We start from the raw sequence: 24,280 nt of genomic DNA, 5'->3' as shown, positions 1-24,280 counted from the left end.
TCTCTATTTGAAGGGCTGTCTGGTTCAAGTCTGATTTAAAGATAAAGAACTCTAAGAAGGGAGAGCAGTAGGGGCCTCGAAACTGCCCATCCACAGATATGCTTGGACATTAGACAGAATACGAAGGATGCAGGTCACCTCAGCACCATCTTTCCCTGTATGATGAATGGTGTTGCACTGGTATTTCAATTATAGCCATTTCTAAATTTGCATCTATGCATATCAGTTAGCAGATGCAAATTGTATGCAGATCGGTGCATCTTTTGTCCTCTTTATTGGTGATAACCAATTTTCTTTTCTCATGATGTGTAAGTGGCTATTCTGTTCAGGAACTTGCCTTAGGAGAAACGTTCCACAGACAGGGCTACCACCACTGAAAATGTGGTACAGAATATTCAGACAGGATGAGGTGAGATATAAGAACATAAGAAGAGCCCTACTGGGCCAGACCAAGGGTCCAATCTAGTCCAGCATTCTGTTCACACGGTGGCCAACCAGCTGCCCATGGGAAACCCACAAGCAGGACATGAGTGCAGCAGCACCCTCCCACCCATGTTCCCTGGCAACTGGTGTACATAGACTCACTGCCTCTGATCCTGGAGGTAGTATAGAGCCATCAGGACTCGTAGCCATAGACAGCCTTCTCTCCATGAATCTGTCTAATCCCCTTTTTATTGGTGGCCATCACTACATCTTGTGGTAACGAATTCTAACAATGCACTGTGTGAAGTCCTGTTATCTGTCCTGAATCTTCCCAGGTTCTAGTATTATAGGAGAGGGAGACAAATATTTCCTTATCCACTTTCTCCATCACTTTATACAGGATCTGAACTGGATACTGCCCGTCTCACCCTCTTCAGCATTGCACTGCCCTATCTCTGTTTTTTAAAAATAAAAAAGGAGAAATGGAGAGGGAGAATGGTTGCCTACATCCTGGAAACCACTAGCTCCATGCCCCAATCTGCAAGTCCCAGCAACACTGGGCAGGATTGACCAGTACGGCTCTATCAAGAGCCACTAATGCATCTCATTGAGAATGGTCTACTGAGCCTGGAAGCAGCTTTCCATGGTCTAGGGCAGAGTCCTTTATCAGCCCTGTGAGCAGAGATCCTTCTCAAACTGGAGATGGCAGGGACTTGAACCCGAAACCTCTGTCACGCAAAGTACATGCGCTGCCACTGAGCTATGGGCCTTTCGGAAAGTATTAGGGTTGTGATTACAGTTGAGACGCTGCAGAAGAGGGGGCAGAGAAGGGGAGTGGGCTAATGCTCTAGCTCTTGTCCTGCTCATCCTTGGACAAATTGCAACTGATGGTGTTGTAAGCAATAACCAGCCACGGGGTCTGAAAAGCCATTAATGTCCAGATTCTCCTGGGCCCTGCCCATGATTGGGACTTTCCTCTGACTGAGCGTAGTGGTCTTTCTTTTTGTTTAATAATTCTTTTTATGACTTTTCCGAACAGGACACAAAGGTAAAATGAATAGAGGAAAAGAATAATGGATGGATGTGCATTATCGAAGAGAACACATTTAGCTTTGGGTGTGGGAGGGATACTATTGTAGAGGGAGGGGTGGCTCCCACTGTTTTTGAAAAGTCGTCAGGCCAACGTAGGGACCAGCACAGAGACTGGAAGGGAAACATCATCGGGGCACATATTCCCAGTAGGGTGCAAGGAACGTTGTCCATCAAGAGTCCTTAGGTGCGTAAGTGAAGCAGGGCCATTTTACAAGCATAGGATTTGGTCCAAACCTTTAAAAAAAGATTCATGGGGCCTTATTTGTTTAATGGAAAGCTGGAAGAACTCTTGAGGCCCTGTCTCTGCAGCCAGCCTGGTATTTTTATGACAGGGGACGTTCCATTTCATCTTGGAACGGCGGCCACCTCTTTTAGTTAAATTGAATGCCCTTCCTGCAATGTCGGATTTTAAAAGGTGTGCGTGCCACAGACATCCCTCCCCCTGCATGCTCAAATGACTGACTCAGGAACATTAGAGAGGAGCTAGCATCAGCCAGGAGTGCCAGAGGGCTGGCAAGGTTAAGCACCCTGAAGCAATAACGCTCCTGGTCCCCCAAGCATGAGGGTAAGCACCTCACTTTTATGAAGATTGTCCGTTTCAGATGGGACGTCACACGGGAGTCTCCTGTCCACTGGAGCCCCTTGTGATAAGCCACTTGGGGGCACAGAATTAAGGAAGGGAGGGTGATGTGATCCTCCCAGGTCCCAGAAAGGCACCATGTTATATGGGAGAGATAGTAGCTCAGGGGTACAGCTTTGACATGCAAAGGGTCACAGGCTCCAAATTGCACTGCTGGACAAGTGGCGCGATCTGTCCCATGTTGGATTTCTAAAAGAAAGACAAAATATGTAGGGGTGGGTGGGTTGATCCATCCCCCCCCCCCACATTGCTGCCTATGGTTTCAGGTACCAGGGTTGGGAAGGAATCTTTTGAATAGGTGTTGCCACTCAGAATAAATAACCCTGGGCTAGATCAGGGATGGACAACTTGTGCCCTCCAGATGTTTTGGCCTTCCATGATCCCTCACCACTGCTGGGAGTTGTAGGTCAAAATGTCTGGAGGGCTACAAGAACATCAGAAGAGCCCTGCTGGATCAGACCAAGGCTCCATCTCGTCCAGCATTCTGTTCACACAGTGGCCAACCAGCTGCCCACAGAAAACCCACAAGAAGGGCATGAGTGCAACAGGACTCCCCTGCTCATGTTCCCCAGAAACTGGTATACAGAGGCATGCTGCCTGTGATACTGGAGGTAGCATAGAGCCATCGTGGCTCATAGCCATTGAGAGCCTTCTCCTCCATAAATTTGTCTAACCCCCTCTTAAAGCCATCCAAATTGGTGGCCGTTGCTACACCTTGTAGAAGTGAATATTTTAACTCTGCACTGTGTGAAGAAGTCCTTCCTTTGTTCTGTCCTGAATCTAATATTATGAGAAAGGGAGAAAAATGTCTCCCTATCCACTTTGTCCATGCACAGTTTTGTACACCACGCATAAAAGCTGCCATGCCTGGACTATATGGACCAACTGTTTACCCGGTAGAAGTCAGCTTCCTACGTTTCACCCATCCAAGCATCCCCACTGATTTTTCCAGAGCCAGTCTCAATATAAATGCTCCTAGCTTAGGCCCGGCTTGGGTCATTGCTTGGGCGACAGCCAGACTCCAGCATCCGGTGGAAGAGGGCTTAGATGAGGCCTGCAGAACTCAAGACTTACCAAGCCCACAAGGCACACGCAGTGGACCAATGTTTTGTTTCAGCACTCAGCCCAGGACTGGAAAAACAGGCACCTGGTAGGCCCTCAAAACCTGGGCTTTGATCAGGCTTCATGAGCTGGAAGTTGCACAGGCCTGCTCCAAGCTCTCCTCCTCCTCCTCCTCCAGCAGGAAACGTGACCTGCTGGGATCGCCCCCAGCATGGCCAAACCTCACTGGGAGCCCCCTTCCTCAGCCACAGGATTCTTCCTCCCACCCCGGCTCTCGTTTGTCAGGCGCGCAGCTGAGCACGCAATAGGTTAACTATACAGAAGATAAAGTACGTCGCTTCGTTATTTTTCATTACCATAAGAAAACATCCATTACATTTCCTACTTTATGAACACACATCGGGGGAATCCATTACGACAAGAGCAATTGCATTCAGCTCTCCCGCAGCAAGCGGGGGGGGGGGGGAAGGGATGCAAAAAAGGAAGCAGCGGCAGTCGGCTTTAAGAGGATGAGCTCAGAGAAAGAAGGAACAACAACAGAAAAAGAGGAATTAAAAAACAAAACAAAAACCCTAACAGATCTGCATAGGCATCTCCTGATTTATCCAGCTTGACTTCAACTAATTAAACATCTGCCTCAAGAATTTCCTCAGTAGATTTATCATCTCCATTCGGTGACAATGACGGTTTGTTACTGGCTCCCTCGCCCCACCCCCCCGTCCCCGTCCCCCAAATCTTGCTAACATTCATGGAAACTTCTCCCAGTTTCTTGTGTGGGTACGTGACAGGAAAATGATACAGTATTCCCATTAACCCCCCACTGCTGTCCTTTGTGGAACTGTTGCCGTCTGTCCTACCCACTGAAGGAGAATTTTATTTAAAAATAAAACACTTGTCCTTTGCAAAATAGCTGGAAGGAATTGTAAAGCCTTGGGGCTTCCTGGACCAATTCAGCAGGCAGGTGATCCCTTGTAGCACTGGTTATCTCGGGGAGCACCTCTGCCCAGGTATATTTGCCCCACCACGGTCACAGGAACATAGGGAGCTGCCTTATAGGCAGTCAGACCCTTGGTCCATATAGACCAGTATTGTCGACACTGACTGGCAGCAGCGGCTCTCCAGGGTTTCAGGCAGGAGTTTTTCCAGTCCTACCTGGAGATGCTGGGGATCAAACCTGAGACCTTCTGCATGCAAAGTGGGGGCTCTACCATTGAGCAATGGAGTTGCCTCTAAAGTTAAGTGAGGTTTCAAAACCCATGTTTCTAGGGAAGGGTGGAACTCCTTGGAATCTTATCAGGGGTTCTTCACTGAGCAGGAAAGGGTGGAAACACATCCCCCGGAATTCAGCTCCTATGCCCCAGTTATCCGCTGCAACATGCAACCAGCCCTAGGAGAGCACTCAGTAGGTTTTCAGGTATTCCAAGCTCACCTGGATTTGCTCCAAAGTCCTTTTTTTCTTTGGTGAACAGACCAGAAATGTTCTCGAGTACAAGCTAGGGCCTTCTCTGAAGTGGGACCCACACAATGCACCTAGTAGCAGCTGTTACATCAGGCCATAGCCTGCAGCAGAGGGAAGGGAAGCAAGTCGACCATGAGCTCTGCTGAGAAGCCACCTCCAGCAGGTCCCTCCCTCCCTCAACTGTCACCTGACAGCAGCTATTCTATCAGGCGGTAAGCAGAGGGAAGGAAGGAAGCAAAGCCACTCTGTTGGCTTTGCTGAGACACCAGCAACTCTTGGCTCCTCCTCGCCTTGAACTCTCCCCATTCCCCTGGTTGTTTAAAAAACAACAGCAACTTTGTAACTAAGAACTGGTGCCCGAGTTTGCTTTTCTCCTCTTGCCTCCCAATCTCTCTTCCTCTTGTGTCATTTTAGGTTGTAAACCAGAGGGCAGGGGCTGCCTATGATTAATCTTTGTAAGCCACTCTAGGAGCCCCAGTTCTGCTGAACTGTGGGGTAAAAATCCATCAGATAAATAAATAAATCCCCTGCCTGGGGAGATCCACCAAGTCAGCTCCCTTGACTCAGTTTAAAAGTTTACTGCTTCCACCAACAAGCGAAGACTCTTTTGTTTTTGACAGCGTACCACCAGTGACAACATTTACGATGATCCACTGATCTTTGTTTTGCCTGCTGCTGCATTATTTTTAGTTTGTACTTTTGAAGGGAAAAAAACCCCTGATAAATCAGTTTGCTTCATCATGACATCCGTTAGTTTATTTACTAGATTTCTATACAGTCTTCCAATATAACATTTCCATGATGGTGTGCCATTTAAAATGCCAAAAAATCCCAACATAAAATGTCATCAAAGAACTGAAAATGCAAAGTACCAGAAAAACAAAGCCATAAATAAAACAGCAGAGGAGAGAAAAGTCCACAAGGAGACTTAAATTCCAAAAGCACGACAGAAAAAGAAAGGTTTTGAATGACGTCTGGAAGGATGAAAGAGCGGGGATCGGTTGGGCCTCTTGCAGGAGGGCACACCAAAGTTCTGGAGCTACAACAACAAAGGCCCTGAGGTAATCGGGCCTTTCAATAAGATGGTGTTTTACGCAGTGCCCCATTAGTATATTAAATCTGGTGTGTGTTGTGTGTGTGTGTGTGTGTGTGATAGCATTTAGGGTTGTCAGGGACCCAAGCTGCAAGATGGGCGCCATGATGTTGTGCTCTTTGGTGTGGATGACTGCACAAAGGATCCTGTTCATGGCAAGATAGAGGTTGGTCTAGGTGACACCGAGATCCTGTCTATGATTCCATGAGCGCAAGCAGCACTTTGCCATTTTTACGGGTCCCGGCTGGCATCAGGAGCCACTCTCATATTCCTCCCTCTGTACTGGGCACGTCTTTATAAAGGGAGTTGTAGAGGGCCTCCACTTAGTCTCAATTCTCTGCCCGTTCAAACACATTTGGGCAGCAGTGGTACTTTGATGAATGGTGAATTTCAGAAAGATCTATTCCAATAGAATTAAAATGATTTTCCATCACACTCACAGTATTTTCCATGAAAAAAGGGTCATTATCCATTTGTACACCCATTTATTGACTCCCCTGGTTTCTTTCCCCCCTCCCCACAACAATAATATATCTCATAAATTGCAAAGCAAAGACTTACTCAGCTGTGGTCATTTTTAGCAAATGTAGCTGGTAATAAATCTGTTTGTAGCCTTGTCCCCCCGCCCCTTCTTCTGCTGATGGGTTCCACCCAATGTGAGACATAACACTCGGATATTTCCAGAGCCTAGGGGAAAAACTAAGCTGCCAGTTTCTTGTACATACCATGGTATGTCAGGGTCAGCTTGGCCTTGAGCTGGGAGCTTCCTGACTTGGGGCAGTTGTATTCCCCCAAGGCTCAATCTGGCTCCACCCCCTGCCCCCGCAAGTGGCTTATTGGCTCCTCTTGGCCATGCCAGGGCTATAAATGGTTTTGGGTCTTTGTCTGGGCAACAGTCAAGCTCAAATCTTGTTGGCCTGGCTCCCTAATTGGCCTGGCTCCCTAATTGTCCTCTAGGCACCTATGCTTGTTAGCCTGTCTGTTTCCCCACCATCTCCCTGTGTCCCTTCCAAGTCTTCCCTATCCACTCAGCTCCCCTGCTTTCACGCTTCTTCTAGCCTCCCTTCTCAGCTTAGATCCTGGCCTGCCTCTGGACTGACCCTTTTGTAGATTGGCCCCAAAGCTCGGTCCAAGGACAGGTCCCATCTTGCTGAGCTTACAGCTCAGGTCCCCACATGCCCACAGCCCAGCACTGGTGCAATATCATCACATCAGAACTTGTGGATTGGCTTCCATGATACCGTTGTCAGACGTCAACAGGAAGCTTGTAGCACTAACAGAAGGGCCACGCCGTTGGCAAGTGTATCCCCCAAAACCAGAGGTCCAAAGAAAGGGTTTCATGCCAATGGAGATTTCCAGAGTCTTTATCACACCCTAGCAGCAACTGACCTGATCGTAATCCCTTTCAGGCTCTGACCCCTAATGAAGGCATTACCATCAGTGCATCACTTCTTCTAACAGCAAACTCAGGTGGTGAGGGCCGACAGGAATGTCGGCAAAACGGGGCCACTGGGAAACAAGAGGGTGGTATCAGCATGGCTGGGAGAAACCCGAGGTTTGAAGAAGTACAATTAAAGAAAACAAAACACCCTAAGAGGACAGCACCCCCCTTCCACAAAAACAGACCAATCAGGACTCAGCATACTCAATAGATATTGAATGTACAGTGAAAACTGGAAAAGAAAAATGGAACACTGGGGTTTGGGGTGGGGGGGCCTAGTAGCAGAATGCCCTGTTTGGAGGGCACGGCTGGCTGGAACCCTGAACAGTAACACTCCTTTTAGGAGGGGGGATGCACTGAAACATTGTGTTGCACAGGTCCTGCTCATATATTTCTGAGATGGAACTCGCATGGTGCAGAATTCCAAGGTTCCATTTGTCACTACAGACTCTATCTGTCACTGCTAGCCTCATGCTTGAGGAGGCTGGCAAAGGTTGGTGGTGACAAGGTCCGGAACGGCATTTTGATACAAAAGTCAAATGAGGAGAGGCTGGGAAGGTCAGTGATTCCCAGGAGGTGACTCCAAAAGAGAGAGAAATAGATACGTTCATGTTTACAGGCCACAACGGCCGTCGACACATTTCAAACTTAAGCGCAGAGAGCTGGCAAGATCCAAGGGTCCCAGTCATAAGGGACGCCTTCAAGTTATCCATCAAGACTCAACGAGTATGAACATAGGAAGCTGCCTCTATACCAGACTTCCCCAACCCCAACAGAGGTCCAGATAATGCTCAAATTCACTCTACGTGCTGGTGAAGTTACTTGGAAGGTTTTATTCAGTGAGTCAGTGGCCTGGTTTGGATAACGGTTCAAGGCTTCGTAAGTGATGGCTTATGAAGCTGTGAACGAGCATCACTGCAGAGTCTCTCTCCCCTTGCCCCTCCTATCACACACTGCCTCCGATGCAAACACACCCAGTTATGTTTTACAGGGTAGATAATTTTCTGTCCCTTTGGGGTGGGGCTTTTAACTGTATCTGCTGAATCGGTCTACTTTATCATTTTGCTGTTTTAATGGAATATTAGTGTATTTTATCATAGCTTTTGATTGCTGCAAGCCACTCTTGAGTGCAATGTAAGCAGTAGGAGGGTGGGACGTGAACCCTTATAGAAGCAGATAAATAAAATCATCAAGCCCAACACACCCCCTTTGAGCCCTAGATCTCTTTGGAACTGCTTTTAATACACCACTTTCATTCTTTCCAAAATGGTGGATAAATACACATAAAGGCATGTATGCTGCTTAAAGTACAGACACACACACACACACACTTGATGGACAGCCTCTTGAACCATGATGGGAGGTGGACTAATGGCTGAACTGGAGCCTTACCTGATGATATATATGGTGTATAAAGCAACTTAAGAATCCAAGATTACACCATAAGTGGAGGCCCCACTGTGATCACTATCAAAATATTTTTTCTTTTCCCGTTACTGTCAGTGAACTGGGACTTCTCAAGCGTCAGACTAGAATCCAACTGAACATCTAGAAATGCTAACTAGAGGACCTCTTTTTGAAGGTAAAACCCATTCAGGTTAAGTTGACTGGTTCAGGAAGTGTCTGAACAGAAGACAAGCAGGGGCAAGACAGCGACATAACAGCTTAGCGAAGCAAATACTTCCGCCATTCCCAACTAGCTATGCAAAAAGAGAGGGAGAAGTTTGACCCCCAGGAAACAGATAAAAGTCACCTGGAAAAAAAAAAAGTGAACAAAAGGGGTGGGTGGGGAGGGAGAAGGTGTTGAGGGGGCTGGGTGGGAGGGAGAGAAAAAAGCAGAACACCATTCATCGCGGCTAACGACTTGTTCATTATGAGTGATGATGGATAAAGACTTCTCACGCTGAGATGAAATCAAGATTTATATGCATTGTTTCCTCTCTCAACTTGTGGGAAGATCATCATCATCTCATTCTATCTCTGCGGCCAGCGATGGGCATCCAGAGAGCCGGTTATCAAACGGCGCAGTCAGCTGGCAAAAGCTGGAACGTGTGGCTGGCACATCTGGCCCGAGCCGCCAACAGCCGAGGGTGAACGATGACGTCTGGCGAGGGGCCAAATTGCTTGCAGACGCTACCAGGTTCTCATCTACAACCACCCCTACCAATACTGTGTGTGCGCTCTCTCTCTCTTTTTTTTACGAGAATCAGATTTTCATTGCTTCATTCAATTGCTCTCCACTGCCATTTTTTATGGCTCTTATCGTTCCCCTGGAATATGGCCTTGAGACAGCTCATCCGTGTCCTTCGCTGTGTTATCTCTTCTAACTTTTATTAAAACTTCAGCTTTCATCTGAAGATAGCTAATTAAATCCGTGACAGATTATAGACTCGTTTGAAGAAGAAGAGGGTGGCGGGGGGTGGGGTGGGGGGGAATGGTGTTCAAGTGTTTTTTCTAAACAGAACCCTGGGCGGGAAATTATGTTCTTTTCCCAACGCAGTTAAAACTAAGAGGGGCGGGGGAGAGAATAAGAAGCGTTTCATTCATTTAACCAAGAGAAGATGCTTATCTCCACCTAGTCTATAGATAGGTTTATATTAAAGTTCTTTGTGGCAAGACAGGATCCTGTGCCATTTCTCACCATAATTATTTCTCGATGTCAAGAAAGATTTTCTCAGCCTTGGGGCATTAAGGACACACCTGCTAACATGGATGGAGAAGCACCGTCCGACACAGCCACCATGGGGCTCTACAATTAAAAGCAGTGAGACTGCAAGCGTCCGTACTTTTAGAGCACGAAGCATGTCCTAAGGAGGTTTTCACAAAGAAAGAGGCTTTGAAAACTCTAAAAAGATACTTAGCAAGGAAGCTTTTACAAAAAGGAAACCAACAACAACTTTCACAGCCCTATCCCATGCAAGTTATACTGAAGTTAGTCTCTCTGAGTGCAGTCGTACTTACTCCCAAGTAAATGTACAATGGAGCGCAGCTTTCAGGCTCCAACACATCGCTTCCGAAGGGTGGTAAATCAGTACAGAGAATGGAAAGGAGTGATTTGTAAAACCAAAGAGACGCTTTGATTGGAATGGCTCTTCCCTTTGATTTACAAATGTCAGAAATTAAGAGATGCCACTGCTTGTAAAAATGCCCTAATCGTGTGGTTGTTCGCCTGTGTCCTTGTCCCAACATCACTTTTGCCCCTTTAAGAAACATGCAAGGAAGCACTGAGGTCTTCCTCCCAAGACTTAAACCTTTCTGAATATTGAAATGGCTGAGTGCCACTCTGGCACATTGTCATCACAGGCCTTTGACAATTCTGAGTGTCAAGCTCCCATTCGATTTGCACTGATGCTGCACACACTCTCTATGTCCTTCTCCTTGAACGCTGCAAGCAGAATGAAGGCTTCAGCTGGACCAGCCTTCAGCTCCATCGATATTAATGCAACTTGCCTCCATACAATGATCATAAGGTTTGGTGTGCGCCCCATTTGGGATGACAATGGGATATTTGACAGCACCAGAGTGCACCTATTTCTCCGTTATTAAGTACTACTACATTAGACGGAGACATATCTATAGATTTACAGTTTCAGTTCCTATCTTCCTCTGACGCTCATTTTAAAAAGTGTACATAAACTGCAAAAAGGGAAGGCTTGTTCACATTTCCAGTTTGTTGCGGAAGGTGAACAGCAGTCTGCAGTCTTTACTACGACAAGGCCGTTTAGGACAAAACGGACGCTGATAATTATGAGACCAGGAACCGGGGTTTTGCCACAAATATATTGGGCCGTTCCCCTGCCCGTGGTTAGCAACTTCACTGTTAAATATCGGGAAAGGATATTCCGACCTGTGTGTAGCAACGATAGCTGGGAGATAAGCTAGGTGGGGGGAAGGCAAACCAGTACTTTGGGAAAAGCAAAGGAGCGATTTTTCATGACTAGAGCATTTCTAAGCAAAGGAATCAAGTCACCAGCAACTGAGCCACCCCCCCCTCCGCTGCCTCCAGAATGACTGCAATAAGAGCCCCCACCTGAGCCTCGCTGGGATCCTTTTCTCCGCTTCAAGGCCTTTTGCAAAACGTCCTTCATGGTGACCTTCATGCTGTCCACCTGGATAAGCGAGAAGCCATGCGCAGCATTTCTGCAAGACACAGAAAGGGAGAGTGACACGCACGCACATAGATACACAAATGCTCACCTCCACGTTATTGCAAAATGGTCACCAGAGGGCAGCTCGTGGCAGACAAAGTCTTGGGACCGTTTTCCAGCGCTGGATGATTTTAAGGCCAGGGAAGGTAAGGAAGAACATGCTCTTGAAGGCAAGACAGACTCGTATCACGCAGAGGGCTACAGATTCAACCCAACTTATCAATTGGACAAGTAATAAAGCTCTGAAAGCAGAGGTTTTCTATAGAGTTCCCGGAAGCCCCTGTGCCTCAACAGTAGAGCAGTCTTCTCTCACCGCCCATCCAGAGATGGTTTGTAGCCCCAAGTAGGCTTCTGCTGGGGTGGGGGTGAGGGCTGCAAGGGTACACACAACACTGGTAAGACCATTAGCTGAATGAAAGGATCCCTAGCTGTACACTGAGCTAAGGTGAAACACACAGCACTTAGAGTTGCAATTCAATTAGCAAATTTGACACAAGGGTGTTTGGACTCAATTAGGATTGGGAAAGGTTCTTTCTTTACAGGGTTGCCATAGGATTGGTGCACTATATGTCCTCTGGCTGCAGCGAGACATGCTTATGCTGACAAAGTCTTGAATTCATTTGTGCACCCTGGACGGAATTGGGACACAGAGGTGTCACTGATGTTTAACATTTCCTGGTTTGGAATAAGAATAAGAACTTTGGTGACACATACCTGAGGCAAGCATTACAGCCCTGTGAGTTCTTTGGTTTACATTACAATCCAAGCTGAAGAACAGCTCCTCCCGCCCGACTTCTCACGTGCCTGTCTGGGAATGGCAGAGGGAGCCTTTATTGAAGGCCATCCTCCTGCCCTGGCCCCTGATGGACCTTGTGATAGCTATATTCCTGGTGCCAGGGCCCCTGGGAAATGTAATTCCCAGGGTGCCTGACATCCATATACATAGGGGCTCAGGCACCCTGGGAAAAGCTGTATTTCCCAGGGTCCCTGGGATGCTGTTCCAGCACCTGTCACGATGGGAGGTCTCCAGTGAGGCTGTTGGGGCTGCCAGGCCAGGAAGGTAGGAAGAGGGCAGCAGAGAGGTGCGCTGACCCTATTAAACTCCTATGAAGGGGTTCAAATTGAGCTCAGTACACAATGAGGTATATTCCTTTTTTTTTTTTTTTTAAAGCTTGGTTTTCTGAGCCTAATTCTGAACTGAACCAGAATGTGTGTCACCCATCACTACATATACTGCATTTTATTTGACTTTTGGCTACACGATGTGAAACTTTTGAATAATAATAATAATAATAATAGTAGTAGTAGTAGTAGCAGCAGTAGTAGTAGCAGTGGTAGTAGTAGTAGTTTGCACCACTGTATTCTACTTACTTTTTGTCCACTGGTCTAAATGCACTGGAGCATCTGATGAACTATGCCCACAAAACCTTAAGTGACAATAATATTATTTGTCCTCAAGGTGCCATAGGACTGTGTTGTTTTTCCTGCAACAGATTATGCCTACACATCTGAAATTTGTCCCTAACACCTGTCACCCAGGCATCCAGGTGCAGCTTTGGACCCAGAAGCTCCACAAGCAGAGAAAAATGAGATCTCTCTGGCAAGATGTATGAGATCGGCCCAGAAGCAACTTCCAGAGGTTTATTCCTGCCAATCCATATCATTTGTTTTATATTGTTGTTTTTAGTTAATTGCTTCTTTGCACTGCATGTTAAGCTTACTTTTTAAAACAACAACAACAACAACAACACACTATGATGTTAGCTGCTCTAGGAACATCAGTAGACGAACAAGATGGAGATAATAAAGTATTATCTACCTCACCTCTGTAACGTCTGGACTGTGTCTCAGCCATTTTACTGATGCCTAACCCCTTAAGGGGGGGGGGAGTTGAGGGGGGGCACAGTTCTGGTCCAGCACAAATGGGGATCAAGGACCAAAGGCATGCCCATTCCATGTTTTTTACAGTTCTGGTCCAATGGCTTTCAAACTGTGTTTGGGGAAAATTTGGAGTTCCTTAGGAGCTTATGCAGGGATCCCTCAATGAGAAGAGCATAAAGACATAAGAACAGCTGTGCTGGATTGGACCAAAGTTCCATCTAGTCTAGTATTCTGTTCACACAGTGGCCGACCAGCTGCCTGTGGGAAACCCAGAAGTAGGACTTGAGTGCAATAGCCCCTCCTGTTCATGATTATTCTTATGCTTATTATTGAAAATATTTCTAGGCAGCCTTTCAGGAGGGCAGGTGTTCCCCAGCAACTGGTGTACAGAGGCACACTGCCTCTGGTATTGGAGGTAGCACACAGCCATCCTGACTAGTAGCCAGTGATAGCCTTCTCCTTCAGGAATTTGTCTACTCGTTCTATGGGGATCAGTGAGGGGGGACAAACATAACCAGAAGGTATCTTGCACATCACTATCAATATTCCTTGTTTTTTTTAAACAAGCAATGCGCGGAAGCGGAAGAAGATAATAGAATAGGAAGGACAAGAGACCTCTTCCAGAAAATTAGAAACATCGGAGGTAAATTCCAGGCAAAAATGGGTATGATCAAAAACAAAGATGGCAAGGACCTAACAGAAGCAGAAGAGATGAAGAAAAGGTGGCAAGAATATACGGATTATCTGTATAGGAAGAATAATAATATCGGGGATAGATTTGACGGTGTGGTCAGTGAGCTAGAGCCAGACATCCTGAAGAGTGAGGTGGAATGGGCCTTAAGAAGCATTGCTAATAACAAGGCAGAAGGGGATGACGGTATCCCAGTGGAACTGTTTAAAATCTTGCAAGATGATGCTGTCAAGGTGATGCATGCCATGTGCCAGCAAATTTGGAAAACACAAGAATGGCCAACAGATTGGAAAAAATCAACCTATATCCCCATACCAAAAAAGGGAAGCACCAAAGAATGTTCAAACTATCGAACAGTGGCACTTATTTCACATGCCAGTAAGGTAATGCTCAAGATCTTGCAAGGTAGACTCCAGCAATTCATGGAACGAGAACTGCCGGATGTACAAGCTGGGTTTAGAAAAGGCAGAGGAACTAGAGACCAAGTTGCCAATATCCGCTGGATAATGGAGAAAGCCAGGGAGTTTCAGAAAAACATATATTTCTGTTTTATTGACTATTCTAAAGCCTTTGACTGTGTGGATCATAACAAATTGTGGCAAGTTCTTGGTGGTATGGGGATACCAAGTCATCTTGTCTGCCTCCTGAGGAATCTGTATAACGACCAAGTAGCAACGGTAACAACAGACCATGGAACAACACACTGGTTTAGGATTGGGAAAGGAGTATGGCAGGGTTGTATACTCTTGCCCTACCTATTCAACCTGTATGCAGAACACATCATGCGACATGCTGGGCTTGATGAAGCCAAGGCTGGAGTTAAAATCGCTGGAAGAAACATTAATGATCTCAGATATGCAGATGATACCACTTTGATGGCTGAAAGCGAGGAGGAGCTGAGGAACCTCATGACGAAGGTGAAAGAAGAAAGCGCAAAAGGTGGGTTGCAGTTAAACCTCAAAAAAAGCAAGATTATGGCAACCAGCTTGATTGATAACTGGCAAATAGAGGGGGAAAACGTGGAGGCAGTGACAGACTTTGTTTTTCTAGGTGCAGACGCTGACTGCAGCCAGGAAATCAGAAGACGTTTACTTCTTGGGAGGAGAGCAATGACAAATCTTGATAGAATAGTTAAGAGCAGAGACATCACACTGACAACAAAGCTCTGCATAGTTAAAGCAATGGTATTCCCCATAGTAACCTATGGCTGCGAGAGCTGGATCATAAGGAAGGCTGAGCGAAGGAAGATAGATGCTTTTGAACTGTGGTGCTGGAGGAAAATTCTGAGAGTGCCTTGTACTGCAAAAAGATCAAACCAGTGCATACTCCAGGAAATAAAGCCAGACTGTTCACTTGAGGGAATATTAAAGGCAAAACTGAAGTACTTTGGCCACATAATGAGAAGACAGGATACCCTGGAGAAGATGCTGATGCTAGGGAAAGTGGAAGGCAAAAGGAGGGGCCGATCAAGGGCAAGGTGGATGGATGATATTCTGGAGGTGACAGACTCGACCTTGGGGGAGCTAGGGGTGGCGACGGCCGACAGGAGGCTCTGGCGTGGGCTGGTCCATGAAGTCACGAAGAGTCGGAAGCGACTGACTGAATAAACAACAACAACAACAATCAATATTCCCCTGGAATACTGTCAGGGTTGAGCTCTAAGTAGGCAGCTGTTGAGCAGGAGCTAGAAGCTGGGCATCAGAGCCAGGAAGAGTCAGAGCCAGGAAGTTGGGGCTGTCCCAACATGTCATCGGCCCAACGCATACAAAAGGACACACGCTTGATCTGGTTTTCTCGACTGGGCAGGAGGATGGTGATCTGAAAGTGGAGGAATTAACATCTGTCCCTTTGTCATGGTCAGATCACTTCCTGCTGAGGTTTAGACTCCTGGCGGCCTTTCCCCTCTGCAAGGGTGGGGGACCTATTAAAATGGTCCGCCCCCGGAGATTAATGGATTCCGATGGATTCCAGAGGGCTCTGGGGGATTTTCCTGCTGGTATGGCTGGTGCTCCTGTCGAAGCCAGGTCGCTCTGTGGAATGCAGAGATGACTCGGGCGGTTGACACGATCGCGCCCAAGCGCCCTCTCCCTCTGAGCAGAGCCCGGCCAGCTCCTTGGTATACACCTGAGCTGAGGGCAATGAAGCAGGAGGGGAGATGGCTAGAACGCAGGTGGAGGAAAACTCGTGCTGAGTCTGACCGAACACAGGTAAGAGCCCACTATCGAGCCTACTCTGTGGCGGTGAGGGTGGCAAAGAGACAGTTCTTTTCCACCAGCATTGCATCTTCTCAGTGTCGTCCAGCGGAGCTTTTCCGAGTGGTTCGCGGCCTGTTACATTCTGGGCCAGGGAGAGAGACAGTGGAACCCTCGGTAGCACGCTGTGACGAGTTTGCACGGCACTTTGAGGATAAAGTCGCTCAGATTCGTCATGAGTTGGACACCACCATTAATGCAGTTCCATTGGTAGAGGCGTTCAGAGCACCGTCTGGTCCAGTTTTATTGGATGAGTTTCAGTTACTGAGGATGCGGACAAGGTGCCTGGCCAAGTCCGATCGACCACTTGTGTGCTTGATCCTTGCCCTTCATGGCTTATTAAATCAAACAAGGAGGGGTTGTCCGGCTGGGTCCAGGAGGCTGTAAATTCCTCCTTGAGAGAGGGAGTGGTGCCTGCCGCTTTAAAAGAGGCAGTAATTAGACCACTCCTGAAAAAGCCTAACCTGGACCCAGAGGATGTTAACAATTATAGGCCAGTGGCCAACATCCCCTTCCTGGGCAAGGTGCTTGAGCGGGTGGTTGTAGGACAGCTCCAGGCACTGCTGAATGAAATGGATTATCTAGATCCATTTCAATCGGGCTTCAGGCCTGGTTTTGGAACGGAAACTGCCTTGGTCACCCTGTGGGATGACCTCTGCCGGGAGAGGGACAGGGGGAGTGCGACCCTGTTGATTCTCCTGGACCTCTCAGCGGCTTTCGATACCATCGACCATGGTATCCTTCTGGATAGGTTGTCTGGGTTGGGAGTAGGAGGCACTGCACTACAGTGGTTCCGCTCCTACTTGGATGGCCGATTCCAGAAGGTGGTGCTGGGGGATTACTGCTCTGTGCCATGGCAATTGTGCCATGGGGTTCCACAGGGCTCTATTTTATCCCCCATGCTGTTTAACATCTACATGAAACCGCTGGGGGAGGTTATCCGGAGGTGTGGGCTGAGGTGCCATCAATATGCAGATGACACCCAGCTCTACCTCTCTTTTACATCAAAACCAGGTGAGCAGTGACTGTTCTGAATCAGTGCCTGGGCACGGTAATGGACTGGATGAGGGCTAATAAACTGAAACTCAATCCAGACAAGATGGAGGTACTGTTAGTGGGTGGTTCGTCTGCCCGGCTAGGTGATATTCAACCTGTTCTAGAGGGGGTTGCACTCCCCTGAAAGGATCAGGTTCGTAGTTTGGGGGTGCTCTTGGATCCAGAACTGTCACTTGATGCACAGGTGAACTCAGTGGCATGGAGCACTTTTTATCAGCTTAGGCTGGTATACCAACTACGCCCTTATCTGGACAGAGAGAGTCTAGCTACAGTTATCCATGCTCTGATAACTTCTCGTCTGGATTACTGCAATGCGTTATAAGTGGGGCTGCCTTTGAAAACGGTCCGGAAACTTCAGCTGGTCCAAAATAGGGCAGCAAGATTGTTAACAGGGACTGGCCTGCGAGCTCATATTATGCCAGTACTTTTCCAGCTGCACTGGCTGCCAGTCCATTTCCGGGCCCGATTCAAAGTGCTGGTGTTAACATTCAAAGCCCTTAACGGCTTGGGGCCAGGTTACCTGAAGGATCGCCTCCTCCCATATGTGCCTGCCCAGACCTTAAGATCATCATCAGCGGTCCTTCTCCGTGAGCTCCTGCCAAAGGAAGTGAGGTGGGTGGCTACTAGGAGGAGGGCTTTTTCTGCTGTGGCACCCTGGCTCTGGAATGAGCTCCCTAGTGAGGTTCGCCTGGCGCCTACATTGTATTCCTTTCGGCGCCAGGTGAAGACCTTTTTATTTTCCCAGGCATTTTAGCATTCTAAATTTTTATCTTTGCTGCTTTAAATCTGTATTTTAAACTCCTGCACTGCTGCTAGGTTTTATTGTGGTTGTATTGTTATATTGTGGTTTTAATGTTCTGTATATTTTAAATTGTTTTATTGTGTGTTGCTTGGATTTAATTTTTGTGAACCGCCCAGAGAGCTTCAGCTATTGGGCAGTATAGAAATGAAACGAAATAAATAAATAAATAAATAAATAAGTGCTACCATTGCCCATCCAAAAGCCCAGCCTAAACAGGAAGACTTTATAGTCAGAAGAACATCAGAAGAGCCCCTCTGGATCAGGCCAAGGGTCCATCTAGTCCAGCGTTCTGTTCACACGGCGGCCAACCAGCTGACGACCAGGAACCCACAAGCAGGGCAGGAGCGCAACAGCTCCCTCCCACCCATGTTCCCCAGCAACTGGTATACAGAGGCACACTGCCTCTGGTACTGGAGGGAGCACACAGCCATCAGGACTAGTAGCCACGGATAGCTTTCTCCTCCTCCAGGAATTTGTCCAACCCCCCTTTAAAGCCATCCAAATGGGTGGCCGTCATTACATCCTGAGGTAGCAAATTCCACAGTTTGTGCGCTGTGTGAAGAAATCTTTCCTTCTGTCTAAGTCTCAGCCTTAATATGGTATTCTCAGTGCATCTTTGGAGGCCTTGTCTCTCTCCTTCATGGTCCTTCTGCTCAGAGAGATGTGCAAACCCCCTCTCTCATTCCCAGCTCTTGAAGCGGGGAGGGGTCTAGCATAGTTAGATGAGAAACCACCTTACCCTCTGTACATTCCCGAGAGGAGAAGTGGGGTTTCCCGTATTGCATGTGGCTTTACCTTCATACAACAGGGGTAGGAAACTGACCAGTTTGGTTTGGAAACTGACCAGTTTGGAAACGAGGGGTTCCAAACTGGCCCTCTGGAGTTCCTGAGATAGTTGCCCCACTTCTCCCAAAAGGTTCCTAAGGTAGCCACTACCCCCTTTCCCAGCTTTTGTGCACCCCCCCCCATTGTATAAGGTTGAAATGCCTCTCCTAAGGCTTAGTTACTGGTAGTAACAGCTTTAAGCTACAACATGCTGGTCTTTTTATGTATTTCGGCTGCATCCCTCTTTGCTTTGTCCCTCTTTGCCTTCAGCCCTGCTCACCACTGGGATGTGGCCCCTGAGAGTTTTTCTGAAATTGAATTTAGCTCTCGGGCTGAAACGTAAAAACATAAGAGCCCTGCTGGATCAGACCAAGGCTCCATCCAGTCCAGCATTCTGTTCACACAGATGGGAAACCCACAAGCAGGACATGAGTGAAACAGGAACTGGTGTACATTGGCACACTGCCTCTGACACTGGAGGTGGCATATAGCCATCAGGACTAGTAGCCATGGATGGCCTTCTCCTCCAGGAATTTGTCTAACCCCCCTTTAAAGTCATCCAAATGGGTGGCCATCATTACATCCTGAGGTAGCAAATTCCACAGTTTGTGCGCTGTGTGAAGAAATCTTTCCTTCTGTCTGTCCTGAATCTCCCACCAATCAGCTCTACAGTCCTTCCTGTACAGGAGAGCCAACAGCCACTCTGAGTGGGTGGGGTCGCTCCTGCAGCTGGAAGCCCTTCACTGTGCGGGGAGATGCTCCAACCCAGCCTTTCCCAACAGATGCTTTGGACTTCAAGTCTCATCAGCCTCAGCCAGCATAGCCAACGGTCAGGAATGCTGCGAGTCGTAGTCCAGAATATCGGGAGGACGCCAGCTTGGGGAAGGCTGGCCAATGACAAGTCTCAGGAGAGTCAGAAGTAAACCTGCTCCAGCCTTCCTGTCTAATGAGGACAAAGCAGTTTTAACGAGTGACAATAGCTGGGGCTCCTCCTCCTCCTTTCTACAATTTTAATCAGCTGACGTTTTAATATTAGGTGGCAACCCTACACATGCTTACACTGAAAACAGCGGGTCTTACTTCCAAGTAAACAGAATCATAGAATAGTAGGGTTGGAAGGGGCCTGTAAGATCATCGAGTCCAACCCCCTGCTCAGTGCAGGAGTCCAAGTCAAAGCATCCCTGACAGATGGCTGTCCAGTCTCGTCTCGGGTGCCTCCAGTGTGGGAGAGCCCACCACCTCCCTAGGTAATCGGTTCCATTGTCGTATTGCTCTAACAGTCAGGAAGTTTTTCCTGATGTTCAGCCGGAATCTGGCTTCCTGTCACTTGAGCCCATTATTCTTTGTCCTGCACTCTGGGATGATGGAGAAGAGACCCTGGCCTTCCTCTCTGTGACAGCCTTTCAAGTCCTTGAAGAGCGCTATCCTGTCTCCCCCCAGTCTTCTCTTCTCAAGGCTCAACATGCCCCGTTCTTTCAGTCTCTCCTCACAGAGCTATGTTTCCAGTCCACTGACATACGCTTAGCATTGTGCTGTTAAAAAACTTACATTATCCATTAAATTTAAATTAAAACACATAACAGGCTTGAACACAAAAGGTTTTTGCTGTTTTGCATTTGCTCATGGTGGACTCAATGTACCCTTCGGACACCCCACCCCCGCCAAACGGCTGAGGGGGCTTGGCTTCAGCAACCCCTCCCCCTCCTCTTCAATTTAATAAATTGCAATGCTTTTTTGGCCTTAGATACATCCTGAACAGCTCAAACCTATCTTTGACATTTAAGACAGCTCGCAACAGCAACGTTTGAGAACTCAGGCTGCAGAGCACGTCGCGGCACACGTCGCGGTGGCTCGGCCAAACTCCAAAACAAACGTTAAGAAAATGAGTTAAAATATGGAAGGAGAGCCAGTGGGAAAACATCAGAGACAGGCAACGTTGAAAGAAAAAGCAGCAGACGCGATCAGGGTGAGGAAAGCTCCCCCCCCCCGCCATATTTAAACACCCACATATGTATTTCCGGAAGAGTCGGGGGCAGCTTATGCAGTGATAAGAGTGACCCCACCCCTGCCCTGAGTGCCATTTTCTGGTAGAAAGGTGGGGATACAAATTAAAAAAAAAAATACAAAGGGCCAACTAGTTTTAACTTTTGCAGAAAACATGTGGAAATCCCTGTTTTTAGCACGTGCATGAACACTGCATATATAAAGCTCTCATGGACTAAAAACCCATCCTGCTTCCCACAGCAGCCCACCAGAAGCTTCTGGGAATCCCACAAACAGGACATAAACGCAACAAGCCCTTTGTATCCGGCACTCTCAGGCAGACCGGGCTGATTCCATTTCTAACCATCGTGGCTAATGGGAACAGTAGGCCTCTCGGCAGCAGTTTCCAGGGGGACACGGGTGGGAAGAGGGCTACTGTACTCAGCCCTGCCTGCAGGCTCCCCATAGCTATTTGGCTGGCAACCGTGCAAGCAGAATTCTGGACTAGAGAGGCCTTTGCTGGCTCAAAGCGAACAGCCCACCTAGTCCAAGAACCTGTTTCCCACAGCAGCCAACCTGACGCCAAGCCGGAGTGGAGCACAACAGCCGTCTTCTGCCGTTGCTCCCCACTGGGGCCTGCAACAAAGTGTTGCAATGTGGACAACTCCTTCTCAGGGTTCCAGCCAGCCAGGTATATGCCTTCCAGGATACTCCATTCCGTCCCCCGTCCCCCCTGTGACATTCGCTGTTCTGTGGCCACTGAGCATGCTCAGTCCTCACTGAGTCCCCCCCACCCCACCCCAGGTTGTTTTTCTCTAGTTCTGCGCACCTTGGGATTCCCTCGAGCCTGATGATTCCTCCGATTTGTGCGTTGATGCCGCTATTTTAGCAGCGTGAGGGATCCACACTCAGAGAATGAATGCGATGTTAGTCTATAGGATACCGCCTCTGAACCTGGAAGTTCTATAAACACAGCTTCCTAAACGTAGGCGTAGTTCTTAGTGCCCGGGCTCTTCCATTTCACTGACAACTAGGGATGGGGGAGAATTTCTCCCCGAAACTTCGGGGGGCCGAGTGCCAACGTGTTCGGCCCCCCAAAGTAGTTTCGGGGAGAAATTCTCCGGCCCCCCCCGGGACGGGACTTACCTTTCCCGAATGTCCCTCCCAGCGGCGGGTCCCGGCGGCGGTTCATCAGGTCTTCGACAGGGGCAGAGGAGGCAGCCGGTCTTTTGACCGGCTGCCGCCGCCACCATTCCAATAAAAGTAAAAAAAAAAAAACGCCCCCGTGATAGGCTACGTGACGATTAACACAGCCTATCACGGCTAGATTTGCAAAGTCAGCAAATCTAGATCTAGCCGTGATAGGCTACGTTAATCGTCACGTAGCCTATCACGGGGGCGTTTTTTTTTTTTTAACTTTTTATTTCGCGGCCGGGTGAGGCGAGGCGCCTCCTCCCCGGCCTGAATTTCGGCCGGGCGTGGCGGGAAGCCTCCCCCCCGGCCTGAGTTTCGGCCGGGTGAGGCAGGAAGCCTCCGCCCCTGGCCTGAACTTCGGGGAGAGCAGCGAAGCGCCTCCCCCCCACCGCGAAGCAAGCTGCGAGACCAGGTAAGTGGCTTTCGTGCACCCCTACTGACAACTAAGGTGTGACATCATAACAGCCGTGATCAGAGTTACTATGTTTTGTTTTGTTTTAGGATAAAAGTCGAGGATACTGGCCTGGATAGGCTTTTGGTTTTATCTTTTTTTTTTTTTTTGGTGAACTGCCCAGAGAGCTTCAGCTATTGGGCGGCATAGAAATAAATAAATAAATAAATAAATAAATAAATAAATAAAATACAGCCATCGCAGCTAATAGCTGCTAACAGACCTCTCCTCCTCCTCCTCCTCCTCCTCCTCCTCCTCCTCCTCCTCCTCCAGGAATGGATCTAAGCCCGCTTTAAAGCCATCCAGGCTGGTGGCTACCACCCCATCCTGTGGCAGCACGTGCTAATCAAGCGGTAAAGCTTTCCCTGGGTCGTGGGAACATCAGCAGGGCCCTGCTGGGCCAGACCAAGGGTCCATCTAGCCCAGCATTCTGTTCACACAGTGGCCAACCAGCTGCTGACTGGGAACCCACATGCAGGACAGGAGTGCAACGGCACCCCCCTGCCCAAGTTCCCCAGCAACTGGTGTACCACCTCTTCACACAGTGCAGAGTTAAACTGTGGAATTCGCTACCACAAGACGTAGTGATGGCCACCCATTTGGATGGCTTTAAAAGGGGATTGGACACATTCATGGAGGAGAAGGCTACCAATGGCTGCTAGTCCTGATGGCTATGTGCTACCTCCAGTATCAGAGGCAGTGTGCCTATGCACACCACTTGCTGGGGAACATGGGCGGGATGGTGCTGTTGCACTTCTGTCCTGTTTGTGGGTTTCCCATGGGCAGCTGGTTGGCCCCTGTGGGAACAGAACGCTGGACCAGATGGATCCTTGGTCTGATCCAGCAGGGTTCTTCTTATGTTCACTTCAGGTTGTGGGCACAGGAGTGGTGGACTTGTGCACTTGACTACTGCACCATCTAAGAAAACGTAGCATGCAGGAAGTTTTAGCTTAGCCTCCTTTCTGACATGCAATTTCTCCTCTGCACAGGGAATCCCCAGCACCACAGGGGAGCATTTGAACATGGCGGTTCAGCCCATTTGCAGCTTCAGGTGGTACAGTCCAGAAAAAACGTTACCACTTGGATTTCTGCCAATTCTATTGCCTTTGTGGGAGGGGACAGCAAACAATGGCAAACAGAAAGGCCAACGTTATTGAGCTTTGCTCATATTTGTGAAGAGATCCTCCCTCCTTTGCTGGATAAACAGTCCCTTCTTGAGAGCAAAAACCTGTGGGTGAATTGAAGTCCATATTAACTTGGACAAGCCTGTGCTCTCTGAGCCCCACAGTCTGAAAACTGTTGAGTTAATTGCTCCGATCGCTCTGTTACTGAATCATGGCTGAACCGCCGCCATCCTTTACCTCAGAACCTGGAGGCTGTCCCAGAACCAATCTTTAAAAGTTTATTTTACTGATCAAAGCAAAAAAAGAAAGAAAGGAAGGGAAGTGCAGGCCAGGGAAGGGGTGGAGGGATGAGGGGGGAAAGGCCTGCATTTGACTATATTTAGTGGAACTATTCAAGTAAGTGAGACGTTGGCAACGGCCGCCGAATATAATGCACAGCCTGAAATTGTAAACGTCGGGATGTTTGTTCTGGAGCTGGGCCAAGCGGGGCCACAGCGTCAATCTTGAAGAGTCGAAGGCTGACAACTGGAGTCTAGCTTGGGGGCGGTGTGGGTTGTTAGGCAGACTGGTACCTCCAGACTCTACACTGGTTTTCTGAGGTTTGCAGGGCAGAATTCACAGTCTTCACTTTTTAACTTTCACAGACGTGTGTGGCTTGAGGCC

General features: G+C 48.2%; 1 protein-coding gene across 7 annotated transcripts in view; it reads right to left on the bottom strand.

Moving 5' to 3' along the window:
• The window catches only part of MAPKAP1 (MAPK associated protein 1), a 234,658-nt gene that overhangs the window by 98,462 nt on the left and 111,916 nt on the right, over nucleotides 1-24,280 (bottom strand). For all 7 annotated transcript variants that reach the window (XM_084820720.1, XM_084820721.1, XM_084820719.1 and 4 more), the window contains one exon: nucleotides 11,241-11,350. In XM_084820720.1, coding sequence (XP_084676846.1) covers nucleotides 11,241-11,350 — 110 coding nt within the window. The remainder of the gene's footprint in view (nucleotides 1-11,240; nucleotides 11,351-24,280) is intronic.

Source organism: Heloderma suspectum, chromosome 14 (assembly GCF_057233095.1).
Source record: "Heloderma suspectum isolate Gila_16-S chromosome 14, 16-S_ref, whole genome shotgun sequence".
NCBI classification, from domain to species: domain Eukaryota; kingdom Metazoa; phylum Chordata; class Lepidosauria; order Squamata; family Helodermatidae; genus Heloderma; species Heloderma suspectum.
This window is presented reverse-complemented; position numbering and strand designations above follow the sequence as displayed.